Genomic DNA, 26,073 nt, shown 5'->3' on the forward strand with positions numbered 1-26,073 from the left:
TACTTGTCCCGGTTGTAAGTCCACCATCGACTCGCAACTGGAATTGTAGTTGTAGATGCCCCAATTGCAAGTCCATCCCTCGAGTCATAACCGAGATTGTGTTGTAGGTCTCCCAGTCGCAAGTACACCCTCTACTAGCAACTACGTCATGGAGTTATAGTTGCCCAAGTTGCAAGTCCACCCTTTGACTCACAAATCTGTAATTTGTTCTCATCTTAGTTGCAAGCACACTCTTGACATGCAACTCGGGGCTTCGACCCTGGTTTTTCCTAGTTGCAAGTCCATCGATGATATGCAACTTAGAGCCGACCCATTTTTGTAACTGGTTGCAACTCCACCTCCGACATGCAATTTGGGGGTCCTAGTTGCAAGTCCACCCTCGATATGCAAGTGCGGCTCAACCCATTTTTGTCCTGTTGCAAGCACACCCTTGACATGCAACTTGGGGGGGGGGCTTTTTTTTCCTAGTTGCAAGTCCACCCTTGATGTGCAATTGAGGGCCGACCCATTTTTGTCATCGACTGCAACTCCACCACCGACATGCAATTTGGGGGTCCCAATTGCAAGTCCACCCTTGATATGAATGTGTGACTCGACCCATTTTTTTGTCCTAGTTGCAAGCACACCCTTAGCACACAACTGAGGGGGGGGGGCTTTTCTTCCTAGTTGCAAGTCCACCCTTGATATGCATCTGAGGGACGACCCATTTTTTATCACTGGTTGCAACTACAACTCCGAAATGCATGTTGGGGATCCCAGTTGCAAGTGCACCCTCGATATGCAAATGGGGCTCCACCCATTTTTGTCCTAGTTGCAAGCACACCCATGAAATGCAACTAGGAGGGTCCACCTTCGACTTGCAACATGGCCCGTAGTTGTAGTTGTTCGTGTTTGCAATTCTGTCACCGACTCGCACCCAGGCCCGTGGTTTGTAGTTGTCCCAATTACAAGTTCACCCTCGATTCACAACCGGGCCCGTACTTGAAGTTGTCTCAGTTGCTAGTATATGTTTGACTCGCAACTCGCCCATAGTTTTTTTGTCAAAGGTGCCACTCAACCCCTGACTCACTATGGGCTCGTAGTTGTTTGACTTGTTAGTTACAAGTCCATTCTCTACTAGCAACTACGACCGTAGTTTGTTATCCCCCCAACTGCGAATCCACCCTCGGCTCGCAAGTAGGGTCCCGTAGTTTTTTTTACTTGTCCCGGTTGTAAGTCCACCCTCGACTCGCAACTGGGATTGTAGTTGTAGATACCCCAACTGCAAGTCCACCCTTGAGTCATAACTGGGATTGTGTTGTTGGTGTCCCAGTCGTAAGTATTCCCTCTACTCGCAACTAGGTCATGTAGTTGTAGTTGCCCATTTTGCAAGTCCACACTTTGACTCGCAAATCTGTAATTTATCCTCATCCTAGTTGCAAGCCCACCATCGACTCACAATTGGGAACATATTTGTTGTTTCCACGGTTGCAAGTCCACCTCCCACTCACAACTTGCCCCATAGTTTATAGGTGTCCCAGTTGCAAGTCCAAGTTCGACTCGCAACTAGCACCATAGTTTTCTTCTCGTCCAATTTACAATTCAACCCCCGACTCGCAACTAGGCCATGTGGTTTTTTGTCGTCATAGTTGCAAGTCCACCATCGGCTTGAAACCGGAACCTGTTTGTTCTCCTCCTAGTTGCAAGTCCAACCTTGACTTGCAACTAGGGTCTCATAGTATTTGTCCCAGTTGCAAGTCCACTCCCAACTCACAACTAGGATTGTAGTTATTGGTGCTCTAGTTGCAAGTCCACCCTCGACTCACAACTAGGCTTGTACTTGCAGGTTCCCAGTTGCAAGTCCACACTTGACTCGCAACTAAGGCTTGTACTTGTAGTTGCCCGAGCTCCAAGTCCATCCTTGACTTGGAACCGATCCCGTAATTATTCTCATACTAGCTGCAAGCACACCTTCAACTCATAATCGACCATGTAGTTGTAGGTGTACCAGTTGCAAGTCCATGTTCGATGCGCAATTGTCACCTTAGTTTTTTTGTCGTCTCATCTGCAACTCATTCCCCGTATCTCAACTGGCCCCCATAGTTGTTTGTTGTCATAGTTGCAATTCCACCCTCGACTCGCAAATGGAACCGTAGTTTGTTCTTCTCCCAGTTGCGAGTCGACTCACAACTGGGTCTCGTAGTATTTGTCCCAGTTACAAGTTCACCCCCGACTCGCAGTTAAGATTGTAGTTGTAAGTGCCCCAGTTGCAAGTCCACCATCGATATGCAACTGAGCCTGTAGTTTGTTTTCATCCTAGTTGCAAGCACACCATCGAATCGTAACTAGGCCTATAGTGCATTTGTCACCCCGGTTGCAACTCCACCTGCGACTTGGAACCAGGCCCGTAGTTTGTTCCCAATAGCAAGCCCACGATCAGATCACAACTGGCCTTGTAGTTGTTCTTTCCTCAGTTGTAAGCCTACCCTCGACTCGCAATTTGCGGCTGACCTTTGTTTGTTTCCCTTCTTTGCCCAAATGGGGGACATTTTTATACGAGTTGCAACTTCAGTTCCGACATGAAATTGGGGGGCTCCCATTTTTTCTTTTCCTAGGTGCAAGTCCGCAGTCGACATAACTAGCGCCCGACCCATTTTTGTCCTAGTTGTAAGTCCAACTACACCATTTAAGTGCAATTGGGGCCACTTTTTTGTCCCAGTTGTATATCCATCCTTAGTATGCAATGGGGGGCCAACCCATTTTTGTCCTAGTCGCAACCCCATCCATGATGCGCAACTAGGGGCTCAACCCATTTTTGTTCCAGTTGCAAGTCCACTTAGTTCTAGCCCAGTTGTCGGCCCGCTCGATTCAGGTTTGCTTTTGTAAAACCCATGTATTTTATCTCGGCCTCCGTTTGTGTTTTGCTGGTCATTTTTCATGGGCTTTTCTTTCTGTGTTTCTTGTTACATGCTCTTTTGTAAAGGAGGAAGGGGCAAGCGTTGTGTTTTTTTGTTTGTTAGTAGTAGTACTCTTATGTCTTAAACCGTTAGGCAAGATCAACAAGTACACATGGAGGAACCTGGGCCAGGCCAGCCCAATGCAAGTATTTTTATTCTTTGTACCATCAGGGAATCCTATTCCTTGCGTACCACAAGGAATTGCAAGCACTCATGCATCTTGGACACGAGCGGTCGAGCACCTGCGATAACGAGCCGATCCATTATAGGTTACTTCCCCACCGGTTTTGGGATGTTCCTAGAACCTTCCGTGAAATGTTTTTCTGAGTTATTTTCTTTTTCCTATTTTTCTGTTTGCCTTTATTTTTCTAGTTTTATTACCATATTCCTTTTTCAAATCCGTGAATTCTTTTAGATCCGTGGGCATTATAGAAAATCACGAACATTGTTTTGAAATTTGTGAACTATTTTCATGACTTTATTTGAAATACGGGACAATTTACAAATCCGAGAACAATTTTTGCAGATACATGAACAATCTTTGAAATACGGGAACAATTTTGAAATTCAAGAACAATTTTTAAACTATAGGAAAAATAATCCAAAACCTTGAACAATTTTTTAAAACTTTTGGAGAACTTATAGAAATACTGTAACACTTTTATAAATATGGGAACAATTTACAAATCCATGAACATGTTTTGAAATACGAGAAGATTTTTTGAATTCATTCACATTCTTTAAATCTTCGAACATTTTACAAAATCATGAATATTTTTTAAATTTTGACATTTTTTTAGAATCATGCACACTTTTTGAATTTATGTTTTTTTCAAAAAAATTGATAAACAATTTATCAACTTGTGAATATTTTTCAAATTTGCGAACATTTCTTGAATTCACAAATAATTTTGTAAATTCATGAACATTTTTTGAATAACATTTACTCATAATCACGAACAATTCTTGAAATCTTAGACGTTTTTTAATTCATGAACATTTTTCAAATTAAGTTAGTTCCTGCGTTGTTTAATCGTAACCTGCTAATTGGAAGGCACGTAACTAGCTTCTTTTCCCGAGGCAAGGGAACGTAACTAGTTTTTCAAGGTGGGAAATAACTAGCTAATCAGAGCTGTTGTAGTTTGGTGCTTTTTTGCTAGGAGCCACGGAATGCTTAAGTAGTTTGTACGCACGTCCTGCGATAGCAGGATAGCTTCCTGTCGGGCTGGAGCGACTAATTAACACAAAAAAAAAATTACAGGCTAGAGACAAACAAACAAACAAGAGGGCAACGAACAATGATGATGTCATACTTAGATGTGACATAGTTATGTCACATCTAGATGAGGCCTAGACACACCCTTTAAGATTTAGGAGTGGGATCAAACACATCATAGAATGTTCCCTCAAAAACCACCTCCACGAAAACGTTCGTTCAACAGGATTCATGTGTTTTGTTTCCTGTTCCTAAGAGGAGACATTGTATAAAATGTTCAACAAAGCAAAGCAAACCACATCAACAAGGACGCCGCAGCTAATATCGCTCAAGGGCGAGGCCTTCCGCTTCTTTCCATGGAAGTCGGTGAGAACTATCTTCGACTGCAGTGACAACTATAATATCCCTCAAGGGCTTGAAGCCTTCCGCTTCTTCCCAAGGAAGACGTCGGTGAGAACCGTCTTCGACTGCAGTGACGCCTTCAGCATCTCCAAACCCTACCAAAAATGAAAAATCAACAATTAAAGAATGAGCTAAGACTTGCAGTCCTAATGAAAGGGAAAATAAATCAACTGAACGATCAATTTGCACAAGTAGCCACTCATTACCTCGGCGTAGCCAAGCTGCACGGTCTTCTCCTGGAGCGAGCCGATGTCCGTGATGCCAAAGGTGTTGAGGATGGTGATCCCGGAGATGGTGGACATGGGCGCGATCTTGAGGTCGTCCATCACCGTGTACGTCACGATCCGCTGCACAAACCCGGCGGCCCCTGCCGCCGCAGCGGGCGACCCGGCGCCGCCGACGGAGCCAACAAGCAGCGCCTGAGTCGTCATCCTTGCGCCACAGCTTCCACACGGCGTCTCACTTGCCATGGTCACGTAGCTCCTGCAGTTGGGTAAGTAGGTGCCGGTGCAGCGGAAGATTTGCAGAGTGGTTTGCGGCGCCTTTGCCTCTGGAAGCTGGAGCAACCTCCCGCTCTCGCAGCCGCCGGCGGGCCTGAGCAGGGTGTCCTTGTTGTTGTCGCGGCAGATGTAGGTGTCGTCGAGCCTGTCGACGCTGCTGTAGAGGTTGACCACGGAGCCGGCCGCGGGGCTGTCGTCGGCGATCAGCTTGGCCACCGTGCCCAGCGGCAGCGTGAGGAGGGAGAAGAGGAAGTCGACGACGTCCTTGCCGGCCTCGGCGTACAGCACGCGCTGGGACTTGCTGTTCACCAGCAGCTTCATGCTTAGCTTGTCGCCGCCGGCAGCATTGGTTTTCTCGGTTGATGACATCTTTGATTTCGACCGAAAAACGGGTCCGTGATTTGCCGGGATATGCCCCTGGGCATTGCCATGTATATATACGAGGACGATCCTTGATAGCCAAGATTACAACGATACACAAGATACTAACATGATAAATTTACAGATTGCAACAAATAAATATGGTTATCCCTGACTACCCGCGGGATATAGCTAGATTACATTGGCAAGTTGAGCGTTACAATTATGATTCCCCAGTGCAGATTACAACAAGTCCGGTTTCTCTGTTGAGATGTGCCGATGTTGCTGGCTCAGATTTGTTGAGTATCCTGATTATCAGGAAGTATAGGATAAAGTGGAATTTATTTCTACCTTATCTTGCATCAAATATTTCTTTCACATGGTATCAGCCTAGTCTTTTTTGCGAGAAAATTTCCGATCTATTCATCTATCAGCCTAGTCTTGATCCACAATCCTAGCCGCCGCCGCTTTCACACCGCGCCGCATCAGGGTGATCGATCTCCATGATCGCCATCGGGGGCCACGCCGCCCGTACCTAGGGTTCGTTCACCGGTCATGTTGATCGGCTGCTCTAGAGTTTTTTCGCGATCTTTTGATCTGGATTTTTCTCTCGTGGCCAGTCGTCTTAATCGGTGTTTCTTTTTGGTTTTTTTAATCTAAGATCGGTTTTCGTAGCTCGCCGCCGCCGTCGACCCTCGTGCGCCTCTACTCCAACTCCGGCCCGACCACCAGGACTCTTCTCCGACCGAGCGGCCTCACACGACGTGGCGGCCCATCATGGTCGTCGTCCGCGCGTCTGCCCGTCCATTGTTGTGCACCGGCTGTCGTTGCCCTGTCCTCGAGTATAATGCAACCCTCCATTGATCGAGCAACGAGTTACCTTTGCATTGACCGGTCGGACCACAACGCCGTCACCCCGTGGTTCTCCTCGCGGCTGCACGGATCCACGTCGCTGCCGCGTCGCCCTTTCGGGCCATAGCGTCGCGGCATGCGGTCCACACCGCCGTCCCGAGGCTGTTCCCGCGGTTGCGCCTACCCACGCATTGCCGCTGCGTAGCCCCTTCGGGTCGTAGTGCCGCGGCCTGCAGTCCACCGTCGTCCCGAGGCCGTCCCCGCGGTTGCACCAACCCACGCGCTGCCACTGCGTGGCCTCTTTGAATCGTAGCGTCGCGACACGCGATCCATGCTGTCGTTCCAGACCGTCCCCGCAACTCCACTGACCCTCGCGATGTCGTTGCATCATCCCTTCGGGGACTGGCCCATGAAATCTTGCTGGTTCCTAGGAGACGTACATATCTTCAGAATTTTAGCAACATCCATTTACTTGAGACGGTCCGTAATCCAAGCACCAATAGAGTCTAAGAAAACGGAGACATGATCAAACCGACAATTCATTTTAGGATTAATTGGGTGAAAATCATATCGCCGAGGGATCCAGGGGCCCTTCCATGTTCTAACCGATGCCTCGCCACCAATCCTCCATATACTACATTTCTTAACCAGGTCCAAACCATGTAGTATGCCTTTCCAAACAACCGAGGAATTTGCAGAGAACACCGTATCCAGTATACTTCCATTTGGAAAATATTTTGCCTTTAACAAGCGAGCACATAAACTGTTAGAAGACTCAATTAATAGTCACACTTGTTTTACCAACAATGCTTGGTTAAAAGGTGGCATATCCCTGAATCCCATACCACCCTCACTCTTAGGTAGTCTCAACTTGTTCCAACTGAGCCATGCCATCTTTTTCTTGCTCCTCTCCACACCCCACCAATATTGCCTCATCATTCTCTTGTAAGATCATCACACATCGAAGTAGGTAAACGAAACACGCTCATAATATACATGGAGATAGCCTGGGCAACAACTTTGATCGAAATCTCTTTATTGCCCGAGGACATGAACTGCTCACTCCAATCCACAAGTTTCTTCCTTACTCTTTCCTGGGTAGTTTCAAACCCCCCTTCATGCATTCTTCCCTTAGGTACCGGCAAACTCAAATATTTTGGTTCAAAGCTTCACTAGTAATCTCCAACAACATATTTACTTCCACACATACCACCTCAAAAAAATTACCGGAGAAAAGGATGGGACACTTCTATGGTTTTATAAGTTGACTCGTATCTAGCGCGTAAGTGCTCAACAAACCTTTCATAATTATTACTTGCTGCTCTAAAGATAAAAAAACAAAAGTTAATCATCCACAAATAATAAGTAATATATCGTCGGCACGTGATGACAAAATTTTAACTCCTTCCAACCCCTCCTCCGAAGTAGCTTTGTTGACCAAACATGAAAGGGTGTCAGCAACAAAGAGAAATAAAAACGGATACAAGGGATCACCTTGCTAGAGGCCACCAGAGGGGTTGAAAGACTCCAATAATTACTCATTCAATTTCATTCAGTACTTCACAGAGGTCACACATGCCGTGATCCAAGAAATCCACTTATGAGAGAAACCCCACGTGACTAGGGCCTTCTCCAAGAATAGCCAATCCATTGGTCATATGCTTTAGAAATATCTAATTTATATGCACAACATGCCGGTGAATTGTCTCCCACAGATTGAATATAATCAATACACTGAAAAGCTATAACAGAGTTATCCAAAATTAGCTTCCCTGCAATAAATGCACTATGGTTTTTCGAAATAAGCACTGACACGTCTTCAATGTATCTACTTTTTCAAACATGTTTGCTATTTACCTCTAATTTGCATGATTTGAATAAAACTAACCCGACAGGCGTTGTTTTCAACAGAACTATCTTGGTATTATTTTTGTGCATAAATAAAAGTGCTCGAAATCATACGGGGATTTTTCGTGAATTATTTCAAAAATATTTAAGGAATTATGGAGCAAAGATGGACCAGAGAGGAGCCACCAGGGCTCCATACGCCCTGGTGGTGCTCCCCCTAGGGCGCCGAGTGGGCGTGTGGGACCACCAAATACCGCCTTTCGACGATTCCACCGCCATAAAATCCCATATATACTAGAAAAATCCAGAAAAACTCAAAAGCTTTTCGCAATACAGAGACGCCGCCACTTCCTATTATTTCGTCGGAGATTCGATCTGGTGTCTGTTTTTGGCACCAGAGAGAGTGATTCATCGTCGTCGTCGTCATCAACCCTTCTCCAACAACAATTCTATGATGCGTCCATCAATGTGTGAGTAATTTTCCTGTAGGCATATGGAGTTAGATGAGAGTTGGATGAGATTTCTTATGTGATGTCAGATTTATTAGGTCTTGATGCCTAGTATCCAGTATGTTTTGAGATTGTTGTTACTATGACTTTGCTATGCTTAATGCTTGTCACTAGGGCCTCAATGCCATGATTTCAAATCTAAACTCTTTATATTTTCATGAATATATTTATGTTTTTTATATTATCTGCAATTTGTATGCATCTGTTATCATTCTGAACCCTAGACCCCAAGGAGACAATAATTGGGATATCGACGGGGATGAATTTAACTTGAGGATACCATGTATTACTGTATGTTAATGCTTTGTTTCAGTTCTTTATTAAAAGGAGCGTCTTCATTACCCTTAGTTTTCATTAGGACCTCACTGCCAAGGAAGGCTAGGACAAAAAGATGTTATGCAAGTTCATACCGCAAGCACTTATGACCATTCATAGAATGCATGCCTACATATGATTGATGAATATGAGCTTGTTTGTTGTCGCTCTAGGTTATGACTATTGCATATTGAATCGCATCTAAATAAACTCATCACTCACTCCATGCCTACGCTTTTATTATTCTTGCGCTATTCAAAGTCTTTTCACTGCAATCTCCTACTATTCTGCGTTACTACTACTGTTACTGTCACTATATCACTACTGCTGTTATATTGCCGTGCTATTGATAGATTAATATGCAAGTTCTTAACGCAAGCGTGTATGATCATCAAACTCTTTAAAGATATCATCCACAATGAGACTCGTCACCGTCTCTCCATTCAACCATCATGGACTAACATTATCAGCTGAAGAGCACCTCGGGACCTCACAAAATCCCATCTCTTCCAGAACTTGCTCCACTGGTATATGTTGGACTTGACTTCTTGCTCAGTGCATTGAAATATCCCAACAACCATGTAATAGACATTCCTGCATGGACTCTTGGGTGTGTGTTTGAACTTTTGCATTCTCCCATGATTCCGATTGTAACCAGTGGAAACCTTAATATGAGAAATTATATTTTGAAATATGTAATTAAATATTTTGGGACAAACCAAGTAGTGGTTGATTATTGTATGAGGAACCATATATCCTATATCTTATATTATATCATATATACTATATAGAAATATAAGAGAGTGACCTGGAGACAAGGATAGTTGGTGTGATTTGCGATTTTTTTAAAATCATCTACATCCTTTAGAATGTCATACTATGGAAAAATGTTATCCTAAATAAGTTATAGACATCAATGTGTGCTTCTCAAACTACTCTGAAAATGCATTGCTCAAAATTTTGAACCTGTTCATATAATATGACAGATTAGTTAATGATGTCGAGGAAGCTAAAGCGAACACATCGAGGTTCGGCGTCAAGTGGTTGTTGTACTTGTAGATGTTTTGATTTCTTGAGTCTGACTACTATTCATGAGAAGAATCTGGCTAATTGCAGTGAATCATTGAGATGCTATAGAGAATATACAAACCAATAGTGATTACAAAACAACATAATAAAATAGCACAAGCAAACCAATAACACCTATCGGCTGACTTAAATTATCAAATAGATCGATCAAAACTACCGATCGAGCATCTACACTGAGAAGATGTCGAGCGTGGAGCACCCTGATGCTTCTGCAGACGAGCATGCATCCTGGTCCTGCGCATATATCTCCCACCATGAAGAAACACAAATAGAGGATTCTTAATTTCTGCTATTGCAGATTGCAAGGAAGGCGGGGTTGACCTTGTAAAAGACTGAAGATCTTTTGGCCTTATTGATGCCAGCATGAAGGGCAAGGAGAGAAGCGCATACCTCGGTGGTCATCACCACGTCCTCAGCTATCTACTTGCAGCTCATCGAGAGGGTGTCCGAGATGCTGCTGCAAGTTCCAGCTCCTTTGGTAGATCGTCTCCAGTACATGCAGTTGTGTTATTCGGCAAGCTACATTTTTTTTGAAACTATCTTTGATCCATTTTATTATTATTCATTGCAGTACTAAGTATTTATAGAAACAAATACTACAAAACAACGGCAATGAATACAGATTTCTTTACCTTATGGTTAGAGGTAGTTCTGGATTTGTCCTTCTGGAAGATGAGGATGGCATAAGAGTGCGAGGTGCATTGGGCACCTCCCTTCGCCTCTCAGCCCTGGCCTTAAGTCGGCCATGTACTTGGGCTGTTGCTTGGTCACTTCCTCCGTCGCAGCATGTCGTGTCGGTCTCTTTGACGGCCGCATCGTCGAGCAGAAGACTGGGGCAGTGCTATTGTTGGAAAACGTTGCATGAAAAATAAAATTCTTTCTACGCACACACAATGATTTATTCATGAAGATGTATAGGAACGAAGGGGAGAGTGTGTCTATGTATCCTCATAGACCGTAAGCGGAAGCGTTTCTTAACGCGGTTGATGTAGTCGAACTTCTTCGCGCTTCAACCGATCAAGTACCGAACGCACGGCACCTCCGCGTTCTGCACACATTCAGCTCGGTGACGTCCCTCGCCTTCTTGATCCAACAAGACGTCGAGGTAGTAGATGAGTTCCGTCAGCACGATAGCGTGATGATGGTGATGGTGAAGTGATCCTCGCAGGGCTTCGCCTAAGCACTACGAATATATGACCATGGGAGTAAACGATGGAGGGAGGCATCGCACACGGCTAACAATTATCTGGGGTGCGCTAGGGGGCGCTCCCCCCACATATATATAGGTGGAAGGGGGAGGGGAGAGGCCAGGAGGCCCCCCAAGTAGGACCGAATCCTACTTGGGTTCCTCCTAGGCCGGCGCCCCCTTCCTTATTTACCGGAGGGGGAAGGAAAGAGGAGGGGGAGAAAGGGAAGGGGGAGGCTGAACCACCCCTTTTCCTTCTCCCTTCCCCTCTTTCCTCCTCCTCTGGTTCGGCCCATATGGGGGGCACACTGATACGTCTCCAACGTATCTATAATTTTTGATAGCTCCATGCTATTATATTATCTGTTTTTGATGTTTATGGGCTTTATTATACACTTTTATATTATTTTTAGGACTAAACTATTAACCGGAGACCCAACCCAAATTGTTGTTTTCTTGCCTATTTCAGTGTTCTGAAAAAAAGGAATATCAAACGGAGTCCAAACGGAATGAAACCTTCGAGAGAGTTATTTTTGGAACGGAAGCAATCCAGGAGACTTGGATTATATGTCAGGGAAGCTTCGAGGTGGCCACGAGGCAGGGAGGCGCGCCAGCCCCCTGGGTGCGCCCCCACCCTCACAGGCCCCTCGTGGCTCCCCTGACCGACTTCTTTCACCTATATATGTCCATATACCCTAAAAACATCTGAGAACAGAATAGATCGGGAGTTCCGCCGCCACAAGCCTCCGTAGCCACCGAAACCCAATCTAGACCCGTTCGGGCACCCTGCCGGACGGGGAATCCCTCTTCGGTGGCCATCTTCATCATCCCGAGGCTCTCCATGATGAGGAGGGAGTAGTTCTCCCTCGGGGCTGAGGGTATGTACCAGTAGCTATGTGTTTGATCTCTCTCTCGTGTTCTTGAGGTGGTACGATCTTGATGTATCACGAGCTTTGCTATTATAGTTGGATCTTATGATGTTTCTCCCCCTCTACTCTCTTGTGATGAATTGAGTTTTCCCTTTCAAGTGTCTTATCAGATTGAGTCTTTAAGGATTTGAGAACACTTGATGTATGTCTTGCATGTGCTTATCTGTGGTGACAATGGGATATCACGTGATCCACTTGATGTATGTTTTGGTGATCAACTTGCGAGTTCCGCGACCTCGTGAATTTATGCATAGGGGTTGGCACACGTTTTCGTCTTGACTCTCCGGTCGAAACTTTGTGCCACTCTTTGAAGTTCTTTGTGTTGGTTGAATAGATGAATCTGAGATTGTGTGATGCATATCGTACAATCATACCCACGGATACTTGAGGTGACATTGGAGTATCTAGGTGACATTAGGGTTTTGGTTGATTTGTATCTTAAGGTGTTATTTTAGTACGAACTCTATGGTAGATCAAACGGAAAGAATAGCTTCATGTTATTTTACTACGGACTCTTGAATAGATCGATCAGAAAGGATAACTTTGAGGTGGTTTCGTACCCTACCATAATCTCTTCGTTTGTTCTCCGCTATTAGTGACTTTGGAGTGACTCTTTGTTGCATGTTGAGGGATAGTTATATGACCCAATTATGTTATTGTTGTTGAGAGAACTTGCACTAGGAAAGTATGAACCCTAGGCCTTGTTTCAACGCATTGCAATACCGTTTGTGCTCACTTTTATCATTAGTTACCTTGCTGTTTTTATATTTTTAGATTACAAAAACCTTTATCTACCATCCATATTGCACTTGTATCACCATCTCTTCGCCGAAGTAGTGCACCTATACAATTTACCATTGTATTGGGTGTGTTGGGGACACAAGAAACTCTTTGTTATTTGGTTGCAGGGTTGTTTGAGAGAGACCATCTTCATCCTACGCCTCCCACGGATTGATAAACCTTAGGTCATCCACTTGAGGGAAATTTGCTACTGTCCTACAAACCTCTGCACTTGGAGGCCCAACAACGTCTACAAGAAGAAGGTTGTATAGTAGACATCACACACCATCCTCTTATGGCTGGTGCGTTTCCCCTCTTGGCCCATAAGGCCCATATCTTTTGCCGGGGTGCCCGGAACCCCTTCCGGTGACCCGATATGTACCCGGTACCCTCCGGAACACTTCCAGTGTACGAATACTATCGTCCTATATATCAATCTATACCTCTTGACCATTTCGAGACTCCTCGTCATGTCCATGATCTCATTCGGGACTCCAAACAATATTCGGTCACCAAATCACATAACTCATACAATACAATATCGTCATCAAACATTAAGCGTGCGGACCCTACGGGTTCAAGAACTATGTATACATGATCGAGACACCTCTCCGGTCAATAACCAATAGCGGAATCTGGATGCCCATATTGGCTCCTACATATTCTATGAAGAACTTTATCGGTCGAACCGTTATGACAACATACGTTATTCCCTTTGTCTTCGGTATGTTACTTGCTCGAGATTCGAGCGTCGGTTGATACGTCTCCAACGTATCTATAATTTTTTATTGTTCCATGCTATTATATTATCAACCTTGGATGTTTTATATGCATTTATATGCTATTTTATATGATTTTTGGGACTAACCTATTAACCCAGAGCCTAGTGCCATTTTCTGTTTTTTTGCCTATTTTAGGGTTTCGAAGAAAAGGAAAATCAAACGGGGTCCAATTGACCTGAAACTTCATGGAACTTATTTTTGGATCAGAAGAAGCCCAGAAGACTTGGAGTCCACGTAAGGGAAGCTTCGAGGAGGCCATGAGGTAGGGGGATGCGCCCACCCCCCGAGGGAGCGCCCTCCACCCTCGTGGGCCCCTCGTGGCCCCCTGACGTACTTCTTCCGCCTATATATCTCCATATACCCTAAAACCATCAGGGAGCACAATAGATCGGGAGTTCTGCCGCCAGAAGCCTCAGTAGCCACCAAAAACCAATCTTGACCCGTTCCGGCACCCTGCCGGAGAGGGCAATCCCTCTCCGGTGGCCATCTTCATCATCTCGGTGCTCTCCATGATGAGGAGGGAGTAGTTCTCCCTCGGGGCTAAGGGTATGTACCAGTAGCTATGCGTTTGATCTCTATCTCTCTCTCTCGTGTTCTTGAGGTGATACGATCTTGATGTATTGCGAGCTTTGCTATTATAGTTGGATCTTATGATGTTTTCTCCCCCTCTACTCTCTTGTAATGGATTGAGTTTCCCCTTCGAAGTTATCTTATCGGATTGAGTCTTTAAAGATTTGAGAACACTTGATGTATGTCTTGCCGTGTGTATTTGTGGTGACAATGGGATATCACGTGATTCACTTGATGTATGTTTTGGTGATCAACTTGCGGGTTCCGCCCATGAACCTATGCATAGGGGTTGGCACACATTTTCATCGTGATTCTCCGGTAGAAACTTTGGGGCACTGTTTGAGGTTCTATGTGTTGTTGAATAGATGAATCTGATATTGTGTGATGCATATCGTATAATCATACCCACGGATACTTGAGGTGACATTGGAGTATCTAGGTGACATTAGGGTTTTGGTTGATTTGTGTTTTAAGGTGTTATTCTAGTACGAACTCTAGGGCTGTTTGTGAAACCTATAGGAATAGCCCAACGGATTGATTGGAAAGAATAACTTTGAGGTGGTTTCGTACCCTACCATAATCTCTTCGTTTGTTCTCCGCTATTAGTGACTTTGGAGTGACTCTTGTTGCATGTTGAGGGATAGTTATGTGATCCAATTATGTTATTATTGTTGAGAGGACTTGCACTAGTGAAAGTATGAACCCTAGGCCTTGTTTACTAGCATTGCAATACCGTTTCCGCTCACTTTTATCATTAGTTACCTTGCTGTTTTTATATTTTCAGATTACAAAAACCTTTATCTACTATCCATATACCACTTGTATCACTATCTCTTCGCCAAACTAGTGCACCTATACAATTTAACATTGTATTGGGTGTGTTGGGGACACAAGAGACTCTTTGTTATTTGGTTGCAGGGTTACTTGAGAGAGACCATCTTCATCCTACGCCTCCTACGGATTGATAAACCTTAGGTCATTCACTTGAGGGAAATTTGCTACTGTCCTACAAACCTCTACACTTGGAGGCCCAACAACGTCTACAAGAAGAAGGTTGCTTAGTAGACATCAAGCTCTTTTCTGGCGCCGTTGCCGGAGAGGTTAGTGCTTGAAGGTATATCCTTCGATCTTGCAATCGAGTCTTTTAGTTTCTTGTTTTATCACTAGTTTAGTTTATAAAAGAAAATTACAAAAAAATGTAAATGAGTTTGTCTCATACGCTTCATCTTTTTAATATCTTTCGTGAGTATGATGGAAAGGATAATTGTGCTCAAGTGCTAGAAGAAGAATTCTATAAAATCTTTGGCACTAAATATTTGAATGATGAGCATGATTGCAATGTTGTTAGTATGAATTCCTTGAATATACATGATGCTAATGATATGCAAAGCCACAAGCTTTGGGAAGCTATGTTTGATGAAGATAATATTTTTTGTCCCCCAAGTTTTGATGAGAAAATTTATTATGATGAAAGCATGCCTCCTATTTATGATGATTATATTGATGAAAGAGGATTTGGAGAGATCATGACTTTATTTTGTGATGAATCCACTATTCCGAAAGAGGTTCCAATTGATTATGAGAAAAAAGTTGCTATCTATGATGATTATTGTGATGACTTGTATGCTATAAAGAATAATGATATCCATGAAACTTTTCATCATGATTTTAGTTTTCAATTGGATTATGCCTCACATGATAATTATCTTATTGAGTTTGCTCCCACTATTATTCATGAGAAGAATCTTGCTTATGTGGAGAGTAGTAAATTTTCTATGCTTGTAGATCATGAAAAGAATGCTTTAGGTGCTGGTTATATTGTTGAATTCATTCATGATGCTACTAAAAATTATTATGAGGGAGGAATATATGCTTGTAGGAATTGCAATAATATCAAGTTTCCCCTCTATGTGCTTAAATTGGAGTTCTGCTTGTTTTGCCTTCCTATGCAAGTTGATTCTTGTTCCCACAAGTTGTTTGATCACAAAATCCCTATGCATAGGAAGTGGGTTAGACTTAAATGTTCTAGTCATATTCTTCATGATGCTCTCTTTATGTTTCAATTCTTATGTCTTATGTGAGCATCATTGAAATCATCATGCCTAGCTAGGGGCGTTAAACGATAGCGCTTGTTTGGGAGGCAACCCAAATTTATTTTGGTTCTTTACTTTTTGCTACTGTTTAGTAATAAATAATTCATCTAGTCTATGTTTATATGTAGTTTTATGCTTTTAATTAGTGTTTGTGCCAAGTAGAACCTTTGGGAAGACTTGGAGAAAGTCTTGTTGATCTTGCTGTAAAAAACAGAAACTTTAGCGCTCACGAGAACTGCTGCCATTTTTATTTGGGAAGTGATATTTAGTTAATTATTTTTGAAGATGATTAATAGATAAATTCCTCACGTCCAGCAATTTATTTTAGAATTTTTAGAGTTACAGAAGTTTGCATTAGCTACAAATTACTACAGACTGTTCTGTTTTTGACAGATTCTGTTTTTCGTGTGTTGTTTGCTTATATTGATGAATCTATGGCTAGCAAAATAGTTTATAAACCATAGAGAAGTTGGAATAAAGTAGGTTAACACCAATATAAATAAAGAATGAGTTCATTACAGTACCTTGAAGTGGTGTTTTGTTTTCTTTCATTAACGGAGCTTACGAGTTTTCTGTTAAGTTTTGTGTTGTGAAGTTTTCAAGTTTTGGGTAAAGATTCGATGCATTATGGAATAAGGAGTGGCAAGAGCCTAAGCTTGGGGATGCCCAAGGAACCCCAAGGAAATATTCAAGGACAACCAAGAGCCTAAGCTTGGGGATGCCCCGGAAGGCATCCCCTCTTTCGTCTTCGTTCATCGGTAACTTTACTTGGAGCTATATTTTTATTCGCCACATGATATGTGTTTTGCTTGGAGTGTCATTTTATTTTCTTTTGCTTTGCTTGCTGTTTGAATAAAATACCAAGATCTGAAATTATTAAATATTATAGAGTCTTCACATAGTTGCATAATTATTCGACTATTCATTGATCTTCACTTATATCTTTCGGAGTAGTTTTTCGTTTGCTCTAGTGCTTCACTTATGTCTTTTTAGAGCACGGTGGTGGTTTTATTTTGAAGAATTAGATGAACTCTCGTGCTTCACTTATATCATTTTGAGATTCTCTAAACAGCATGGTAGTTTTCTTTGGTTATGAATTTAGTCCTAATATGATGGGCATCCAAGAGGGATATAATAAAAACTTTCATATAAAGTGCATTGAATACTAAGAGAAGTTTGATACTTGATAATTGTTTTGAGATATGGAGGTGGTGATATTAGATTCATGCTAGTTGAGTAGTTGTGAATTTGAGAAATACTTGTGTTGAAGTTTGTGATTCCCGTAGCATGCACGTATGGTGAACCGTTATGTGACGAAGTCGGAGCATAATTTATTTATTGATTGTATTCCTTATGAGTGGCGGTCGGGGACGAGCGATGGTCTTTTCCTACCAATCTATCCCCCTAGGAGCATGCGTGTAATACTTTGCTGTGATAACTTGTAGACTTTTGCAATAAGTATATGAGTTCTTTATGACTAATGTTGAGTCCATGGATTATACGCACTCTCACCCTTCCACCATTGCTAGCCTCTCTAGTACCGCACAACTTTCGCCGGTACCATAAACCCACCGTATACCTTCCTCAAAACAGCAACCATACCTACCTATTATGGCATTTCCATAGCCATTCCGAGATATATTGCCATGCAACTTTCCACCGTTCCGTTATTATGACACCCTTCATCATTGTCATATTGCTTTGCATGATCATGTAGTTGACATCGTATTTGTGGCAAGCCACCATTCATAATTCTTTCATACATGTCACTCATGCATCATTGCACATCCCGGTACACCGCCGAAGGCATTCATATAGAGTCATATCTTGTTCTAAGTATCGAGTTGTAAGAAAAATAAAAGTGTGATGATCATCATTATTAGAGCATTGTCCTAGTGAGGAAAGGATGATGGAGACTATGATTCCCCCACAAGTCGGGATGAGACTCCGGACGAAAAAAGAGGCTAAAAAGGAGAAAAGGCCCAAATAAAAAAATGAGAGAAAAAGAGAGAAGGGGCAATGCTTCTATCCTTTTACCACACTTGTGCTTCAAAGTAGCACCATAATCTTCATGATAGAGAGTCTCCTATGTTGTCACTTTCGTATACTAGTGGGAATAATTCATTATAGAACTTGGCTTGTATATTCCAATGATGGGCTTCCTCAAAATGCCCTAGGTCTTCATGAGCAAGCGAGTTGGATACACACCCACTAGTTTCTTTTGTTGAGCTTTCATACACTTATAGCTCTAGTGCATCCGTTGCATGGCAATCCCTACTCACTCACATTGATATCTATTGATGGGCATCTCCATAGCCCGTTGATACGCCTAGTTGATGTGAGACTATTTTCTCCTTTTTGTCTTCTCCACAACCACCATTCTATTCCACCTATAGTGTTATATCCATGGCTCACGCTCATGTATTGCGTGAAGATTGAAAAAGTTTGAGAACATCAAAAGTATAAAACAATTGCTTGGCTTGTCATCGGGGTTGTGCATGATTTAAATACTTTATGTGGTGAAGATGGAGCACAGCCAGACTATATGATTTTGTAGGGATAATTTTCTTTGGCCATGTTATTTTGAGAAGACATAATTGCTCTTTTAGTATGCTTGAAGTATTATTATTTTCTATGTCAATATTCAACTTTTGTCTTGAATCTTATGGATCTGAATATTCTTGCCACAATAAAGAGAATTACATGGATAAATATGTTAGGTAGCATTCCACATCAAAAATTCTGTTTCCATCATTTACCTACTCGAGGACGAGCATGAATTAAGCTTGGGGATGCTGATACGTCTCCAACGTATCTATAATTTTTGATTGTTCCATGCTATTATATTATCAACCTTGGATGTTTTATATGCATTTATATGCTATTTTATATGATTTTGGGACTAACCTATTAACCCAGAGCCCAGTGCCAGTTTCTGTTTTTTTTGCCTATTTTAGGGTTTCAAAGAAAAGGAAAATCAAACGGAGGCCAATTGACCTGAAACTTCATGGAACTTATTTTTGGATCAGAAGAAGCCCATAAGACTTGGAGTCCACGTAAGGGAAGCTTCGAGGAGGCCACGAGGTAGGGGGCGCACCCTCCACCCTCGTGGGCCCCTCATGGCCCCCCTGACGTACTTCTTCCGCCTATATATCTCCATATACCCTAAAACTAGCAGGGACCACAATAGATCGGGAGTTCCGCCGCCAGAAGCCTCCGTAGCCAAAAAAACCAATCTAGACCCGTTCCGGCACCCTGCCGGAGGGGGCGATCCCTCTCCGATGGCCATCTTCATCATCCCGGTGCTTTCCATGATGAGGAGGGAGTAGTTCTCCCTCGGGGCTGAGGGTATGTACCAGTAGCTATGTGTTTGATCTCTCTCTCTCTCTCTCGTGTTCTTGAGGTGATACGATCTTGATGTATCGCGGGCTTTTCTATTATAGTTGGATCTTATGATGTTTTCTCCCCCCTCTACTCTCTTGTAATGGATTGAGTTTCCCCTTCGAAGTTATCTTATAGGATTGATTCTTTAAAGATTTGAGAACACTTGATGTATGTCTTGTCGTGTGTATCTGTGGTGACAATGGGATATCACGTGATTCACTTGATGTATGTTTTGGTGATCAACTTGCGGGTTCCGCCCATGAACCTATGCATAGGGGTTGGCACACGTTTTCGTCGTGATTCTCCGATAGAAACTTTGGGGCACTCTTTGAGGTTCTATCTGTTGGTAGAATAGATGAATCTGAGATTGTGTGATGCATATCGTATAATCATACCCACGGATACTTGAGGTGACATTGGAGTATCTAGGTGACATTAGGGTTTTGGTTGATTTGTGTCTTAAGGTGTTATTCTAGTACGAACTCTAGGGATGTTTGTGACACCTATAGGAATAGCCCAACGGATTGATTGGAAGGAATAACTTTGAGGTGGTTTCGTACCCTACCATAATCTCTTCGTTTGTTCTCCACTATCAGTGACTTTGGAGTGACTCTTGTTGCATGTTGAGGGATAGTTATGTGATCCAATTATGTTATTATTGTTGAGAGGACTTGCACTAGTGAAAGTATGAACCCTAGGCCTTGTTTACTAGCATTGCAATACCGTTTACGCTCACTTTTATCATTAGTTACCTTGCTGTTTTTATATTTTCAGATTACAAAAACCTGTATCTACTATCCATATACCACTTGTATCACCATCTCTTCGCCGAACTAGTGCACCTATACAATTTACCATTGTATTGGGTGTGTTGGGGACACAAGAGACTCTTTGTTATTTGGTTGCAGGGTTGCTTGAGAGAGACCATCTTCATCCTACGCCTCCTACGGATTGATAAACCTTAGGTCATCCACTTGAGGGAAATTTGCTACTGTCCTACAAACCTCTACACTTGGAGGCCCCACAACGTCTACAAGAAGAAGGTTGTGTAGTAGACATCATCGGTATCTTCATACCTAGTTCAATCTCGTTACCGGCAAGTCTCTTTACTCGTTCTGTAATACATCACCTCGTGGCTAACTCCTTAGTCGTTTGCTTGCAAGCTCATGATGTGTATTACCGAGAGGGCCCAGAGATACCTCTCCGATACTCGGAGTGAAAAATCATAATCTCGATCTATGCCAACTCAAAAAACACCTTTGGAGATACCTGTAGAGCATCTTTATAATCACCAAGTTACGTTGTGACGTTTGATAGCACACAAGGCATTCCTCCGGTATCCGGCAGTTACATAATCTCATAGTCGAAGGAATATGTATTTGACATGAAGAAAGCAATATCAATAAAACTGAACGATCACTATGCTAAGCTAACGGATGGGTCTTGTCCATCACATCATTCTCTTAATGATGTGATCTCGTTATCAAATGACAACTCATGTCCATGGTTAGGAAACCTTAATCTTTTTGATCAACAAGCTAGTCAAGTAGCGGCTCACTAGGGACATGGTGTTTGTTTATATATTCACACATGTATTAAGGTTTCCGATCAATACAATTCTAGCATGAATAATAAACCTTTATCATGAATAAAGAAATATAAAATAATAACTTTATTATTGCCTCTAGGGCATATTTCCTTCAACTACCACCTGCCACTGGCAGGCCGCGACATGCATGCCCTAATAGTGGAAAGAAGGAGCCATGACCGGGTGAGAGATATACCTCTAGGACGTGTAGCTGGACGAAGGATGGCTTAGTGGCAGCGATGAGGGGCGACGGTCTAGGAGGCATGCCGGGGGTAGCGGCAGTTTTGGTACAGGTGAATTGGGGGCGACCATGTGGGAACGTGGAAGACATGGTCGAGAGAGATCGAGGGAGAGAGAATCAGAGAAATCGGGTGGAGCTATTCATTCTGATGGATAGGAGAAAATTAGTTCAACATTCTTTATAAAAAATGGATGCGAGGTGGGTATTTCGTTGGAAAAATTGGTGGGGTGGATGGTGTAGTTCGAGGGAGAAACGAATGAAACGAATGACGCGAAGGAAATATGCCCTAGAGGCAATAATAAAGTTGTTATTTATGTTGGATCACGGGTTCCGGCAAACCCTTAAGGTTCGAACTCTGGGGTGTGTGCGAAGTTCTTTCCCTCCTACCGATCTACGCCCTAGCTCGCTAAGGTCTCGCAGATGAACTCGACGAACTCGCAACACAAAGACACAAGGTTTATACTGGTTCGGGCCACCGTTGTGGTGTAATATCCTACTCCAGTGTGGTGGTAGTGGATCGAGAGAAGCCTTATCCTTCAGACTTTCTGGATGTGTTGGTGTTGGTTTCCAATCTGTCATTTTATCAGAAGGTTCTGCCAATTTATCACTACTGTAGTTTAGTGTCGCTTGCTGTTGTTTGCTGCAGACCTCTATTTTCTTTCCATCGATTAAGAGGCTAAATGAACAGGGTGCTCTAAAGTTTGTTGTGTCCTCTTTGGGCTTCTATTGAATCGAGAAATTGGATTGTACATCTTTCATCTTATTGATTTTGATACACTCCAATGGATAATGCAAATCGAAGCTATTTGATGTCTGACTCGGGCAAAAAGAAAAGAAAGAAGAGAACGAAAGGAGAACAGAACTTTGTATTTGGTAACTCTCTTGTAGTTATGTTTAACCTTGAATGCAATTTATAGATTCGACAGAAATAGTCCCTCTTGGGCTGATGAAGAACAGTACAACGGGAAGAACAGCCTCCTGAGGGTGAGGTGTTATTGTGCTTGGTGTGCTAAGGGTTTGGTGAGATGCCTACGAATGAGTTGTTCCCTTCTACGGTGGTGGCTAGTTCTACTTATATAGGCCCTGGTCCTCTCCCCAAATATTGAGCGGGAAGGGAGCCAACAATGGCGGCCAATTTGAAATGGGACAGCTAGTATAAGCTATCCTGACAAAAGGTGGTCTTCGCCTGCCAAAGGTTCTGGTGGTGACGCCGTCCTGGGCTCCATGGTGACCTCCGTCCTGTCGTCCTTCTAGTCTTGGTCTCGTTGCACCGATATGGAAACCTTTGCCTGATGCCTCGGTACTCCGCGCCTGCGCTTGCCTCCTTAGCACCAAAGAGGAAACAAGGACGCTGCATGCGCTGGTGCCCGCCTGGTGTCGATCGTCATGGCTCATGTCACGAGGGCCTCGCGAGGTTCGCCCCGCCTTGATATTTCCGCTCCTCGCGAGGCAGCCTGGTGAGGCCGCTCCTGAGGAGGTCTTGCGTCATCCGCCTCGCGAGGCTTGGCCCCCTGCGAGGGTCTTGAATTCTTTCTTGATGATGATGGGCCATACAGACCTGCCAGCACAACCACGCCATGGGCCGCAGGCAGGCAAGTCTGAGGACCCCCGTTCGCAGAACGCCGACAGTAGGCGCGCTCGGGCTTGGCTTCGATGCGAAGCCAAAGTATCAAGCGCAGAGCGCCACGGGCCCCAAAAGCCTGCGGCCTCGATCGACGCGTGGCGGTTGATTGGTCGCGGCGTCTCCGCTTCCCCACACTCTCGGCAACTGCCCGACTTGTCAAAAAGGCTGGCGCGGACATCACATGCCTTCATTGCTTCTTCCTTGCCTCGCTCCAGATCCCCTGTCCTGCTTCTCGCTGCCGGAACTTCCAGATCCGCTTCAACTTCGCTCTGCATCGGCGACCAATGGCGCTGCGCAAGGTCAAGTCCTCCTCGGCGCCGGCCTGGTTCGAGCCAGCCCTCGATGTGCCCAACATCACGGAGAAGAACCTTGCCGCCACGCGCTTGCTGACGGTGGGGGCGAGCAACGAGAGGGGGGAGATGGATCTCCAGCTTGCCTCCGACGTGCCGGAGCCTGAGGGAAGCACCTTCTTCCCCTTCTTCTCGAGCAGCATCGCCGCCGGGTTGGTTCCCCCCTTCTCCAATTTCTTTTATGAGGTCCTTGACCACTACGGGCTGCAGGCGTTGCACCTCCATCCCAACTCTATCCTCCTCATGTCCATCTTCGCCTATTATTGCAAGGCGTACCTGGGCGTGATGCCGTCCGTGGTGCTTCTACGCCACTTCTTCTTCCTTCGCGTCAGCGATGGACACGTCTCCGGGTGTGCCAACTTCATCGCATCCGGCAAGGTCAACTCAATCTCGAGCACCAGGAACAAAGCCGGCGACATTCGGGCCAAATGGGTCATTATGGACACTAAGTGCGCCCACCCGTGCCTGGCACTGCCAACGGAGGCGCCCCAGTATGACAAGGGGTGGCCCCGTGCGGAGCTTACTGATGAGCGGGCGCCGCCGGTGCTGGAGCAGATGCAGACCGATTTGAAGCTGGGCAATGCGAAGGTGGCCAATGTGACTTGGGTTATGCTCCTAAGGGAATTCCTGATGCTGCGCTTTGCTCCACTCCAGGCGCGCACGCGCCCCTTGTGGAAGCTTGGAGATGAAGCAGACAAGGTTCGCCTGAGCCCAGTGGCCCTGCCTGATGATGAGCTGACTGCGGTTCTGCGTCTCTTGGTTGGGGACAACCAAGAGTACCCGCCGAGCTCCTTTCTTCCTCTATTCCGTCGCAAGGACTAGGAGAAATTCGTTGCTTCCAGGCCGACCTTTGACGTGCGTGGGCTGGTGCCGCCGGTGCTTGCTGGGGCCTCCACAACGCTGAAGCCGGTGGAGGTGTCTTCTGACGAGTCCGCGAGGAGGAAGAGGAGGAGGAGGGCTCGGATGAGATCCACGTGGGAATGGGGGAGAATTCCCCCATGAACAAGGCCGACATCCTCTACGCCCTACCAGACGACGCCGAGGTCATCGCCTGTCAGGAGGCGTGGGAGCCGCCCCTCATCCCGACAAGGGGTAGATCATCGTTGGTCTCTCGAGATGCTGCCTTCGACGCGGTACTGCTTGGGGCCGGCTTCAGCCCTTCTGCCGCACCGCCTTCTGCCGCCGGAGCCCGCGCACCCACTTCTCAGGCCCTGATGCTTTCAGGCTTCAAGCTCACCAAGCGGAAGGTGGACTATGTCGCGGTGGATCAGTAAATGCTTCGAGCTTCGTCTTGTTCCTGCTTGTACTTGCTATTTTCTGACATTCACCTGGTCGATCAGGCTGGAGTCTTCAATGAAGAAGAGGAAGGGGGATACGGCGGCCGCGCCCCCTTCTGCTGAGAAAGGAGACATGAGCACTCGTGCCTCCCTAGCCCGAGCGTCTTCGCGAGGCCAAGAGGAGCATCACCGGGAGGAGTCAGCCCCCATGGCCCTGCCGGCCCCGGAGGTGCCAGCATCTGGCCCGACTGAGGATGTCCCGTCTGCTCCGGAACCCGCAATCTCCCAGGCCCTGGTGAAGGCGTCGCCTCCTTCTTCTGCCGTGCCTCCATTCCTAGGTTCTTCTGCCTCTGCTGTTGTCTTGGAGCGTGCTCTTTTGGAGATGACCCAGCTATAGGCAGATCTCTTGAGCGAGCATCCACGCCTGGTGGCCGGGCGCCTGGAGCTGGCCTCTGGCTTGCTTCACTCCGACGCGGAAGTTCGCGCAACACTGAGCCAGGCCGCGGCGTCTTCCGACAAGGAGAAGCAGAGCGCTGCCAATGATACAACCGATCATGAGGCGGCACTGAAGGACACTAAGGCCTCCCGTGACTGCTGTAGAGAGCTAGAGGACGAGCTGAAGAGCCTGCACGACAGGCACGCCGCAGAAGCACACGGCCACCGGGTGCAGGAGGAGGAGATGAAGGCCCAGGAGGACGCCGTCAAGAACCGTGACGCTGAGCTGGGGGAGTTGGGGAAGGCGCAGGCCGCCGAACGCCGCCGGTTGGAAGAGCTGGATCGGAAGGTGAAGGTGAGGGAGGCCGATCTTGATGCCAAGGCACGGGTTCTGGCCAAAGACCGTGTGGCCTTTGCCGACCTCGAGGAGAGGTCTCATGTGGCACTCAAGACGCTCTATGAGCATGGCCTGGAGAGGCCGCTGACTACCGATGAGGATGGCCCCGCCCTGGTGCTTCCTTTCTTGGTGAAGGCGCTCGAGAAAGTCGTGGATGGTATCGGTCCTATGGCAGAGGCAGAAGCTCGCGTCCTGTCTTCAGCTGCATTGACTCATGTCTTCAGCCATCTGCACCTTCGCGACCCCGGCGCTTGTCTTGATGAGCTGCTGGAGCCTGTGGCTGATGATCATTGCGCAGCCGCCGCCGCAGCCGTTCAAGGTCAGGTGGAAGCCTTGCTGAAGAGGTTCCGCGGCTTTGCCTCCGCACCCTTGTCCGGCGATGCCGCCGATCCTGCGGCTGATGGTGCAGG

The 26,073-nt window shown here is 45.3% G+C and overlaps 1 protein-coding gene across 1 annotated transcript; it reads right to left on the reverse strand.

Annotated features, from left to right (window-relative positions):
* Positions 1 to 4,332: 4,332 nt before the first annotated feature.
* On the reverse strand, positions 4,333 to 5,449 carry LOC123058067 (uncharacterized). The gene is made up of 2 exons (XM_044480897.1): positions 4,761 to 5,449; positions 4,333 to 4,649 (listed from the first exon to the last, which is right to left on the reverse strand). The coding sequence occupies exons 1-2, from the start codon at positions 5,421 to 5,423 to the stop codon at positions 4,560 to 4,562; spliced, it is 753 nt and encodes a 250-aa protein (XP_044336832.1). The 5' UTR covers positions 5,424 to 5,449; the 3' UTR covers positions 4,333 to 4,559.
* Between the last annotated feature and the right edge of the window lie 20,624 nt (positions 5,450 to 26,073).

Source organism: Triticum aestivum, chromosome 3A, assembly GCF_018294505.1.
Source record: "Triticum aestivum cultivar Chinese Spring chromosome 3A, IWGSC CS RefSeq v2.1, whole genome shotgun sequence".
In the NCBI taxonomy this organism is placed as follows: Eukaryota; Viridiplantae; Streptophyta; class Magnoliopsida; order Poales; family Poaceae; genus Triticum; species Triticum aestivum.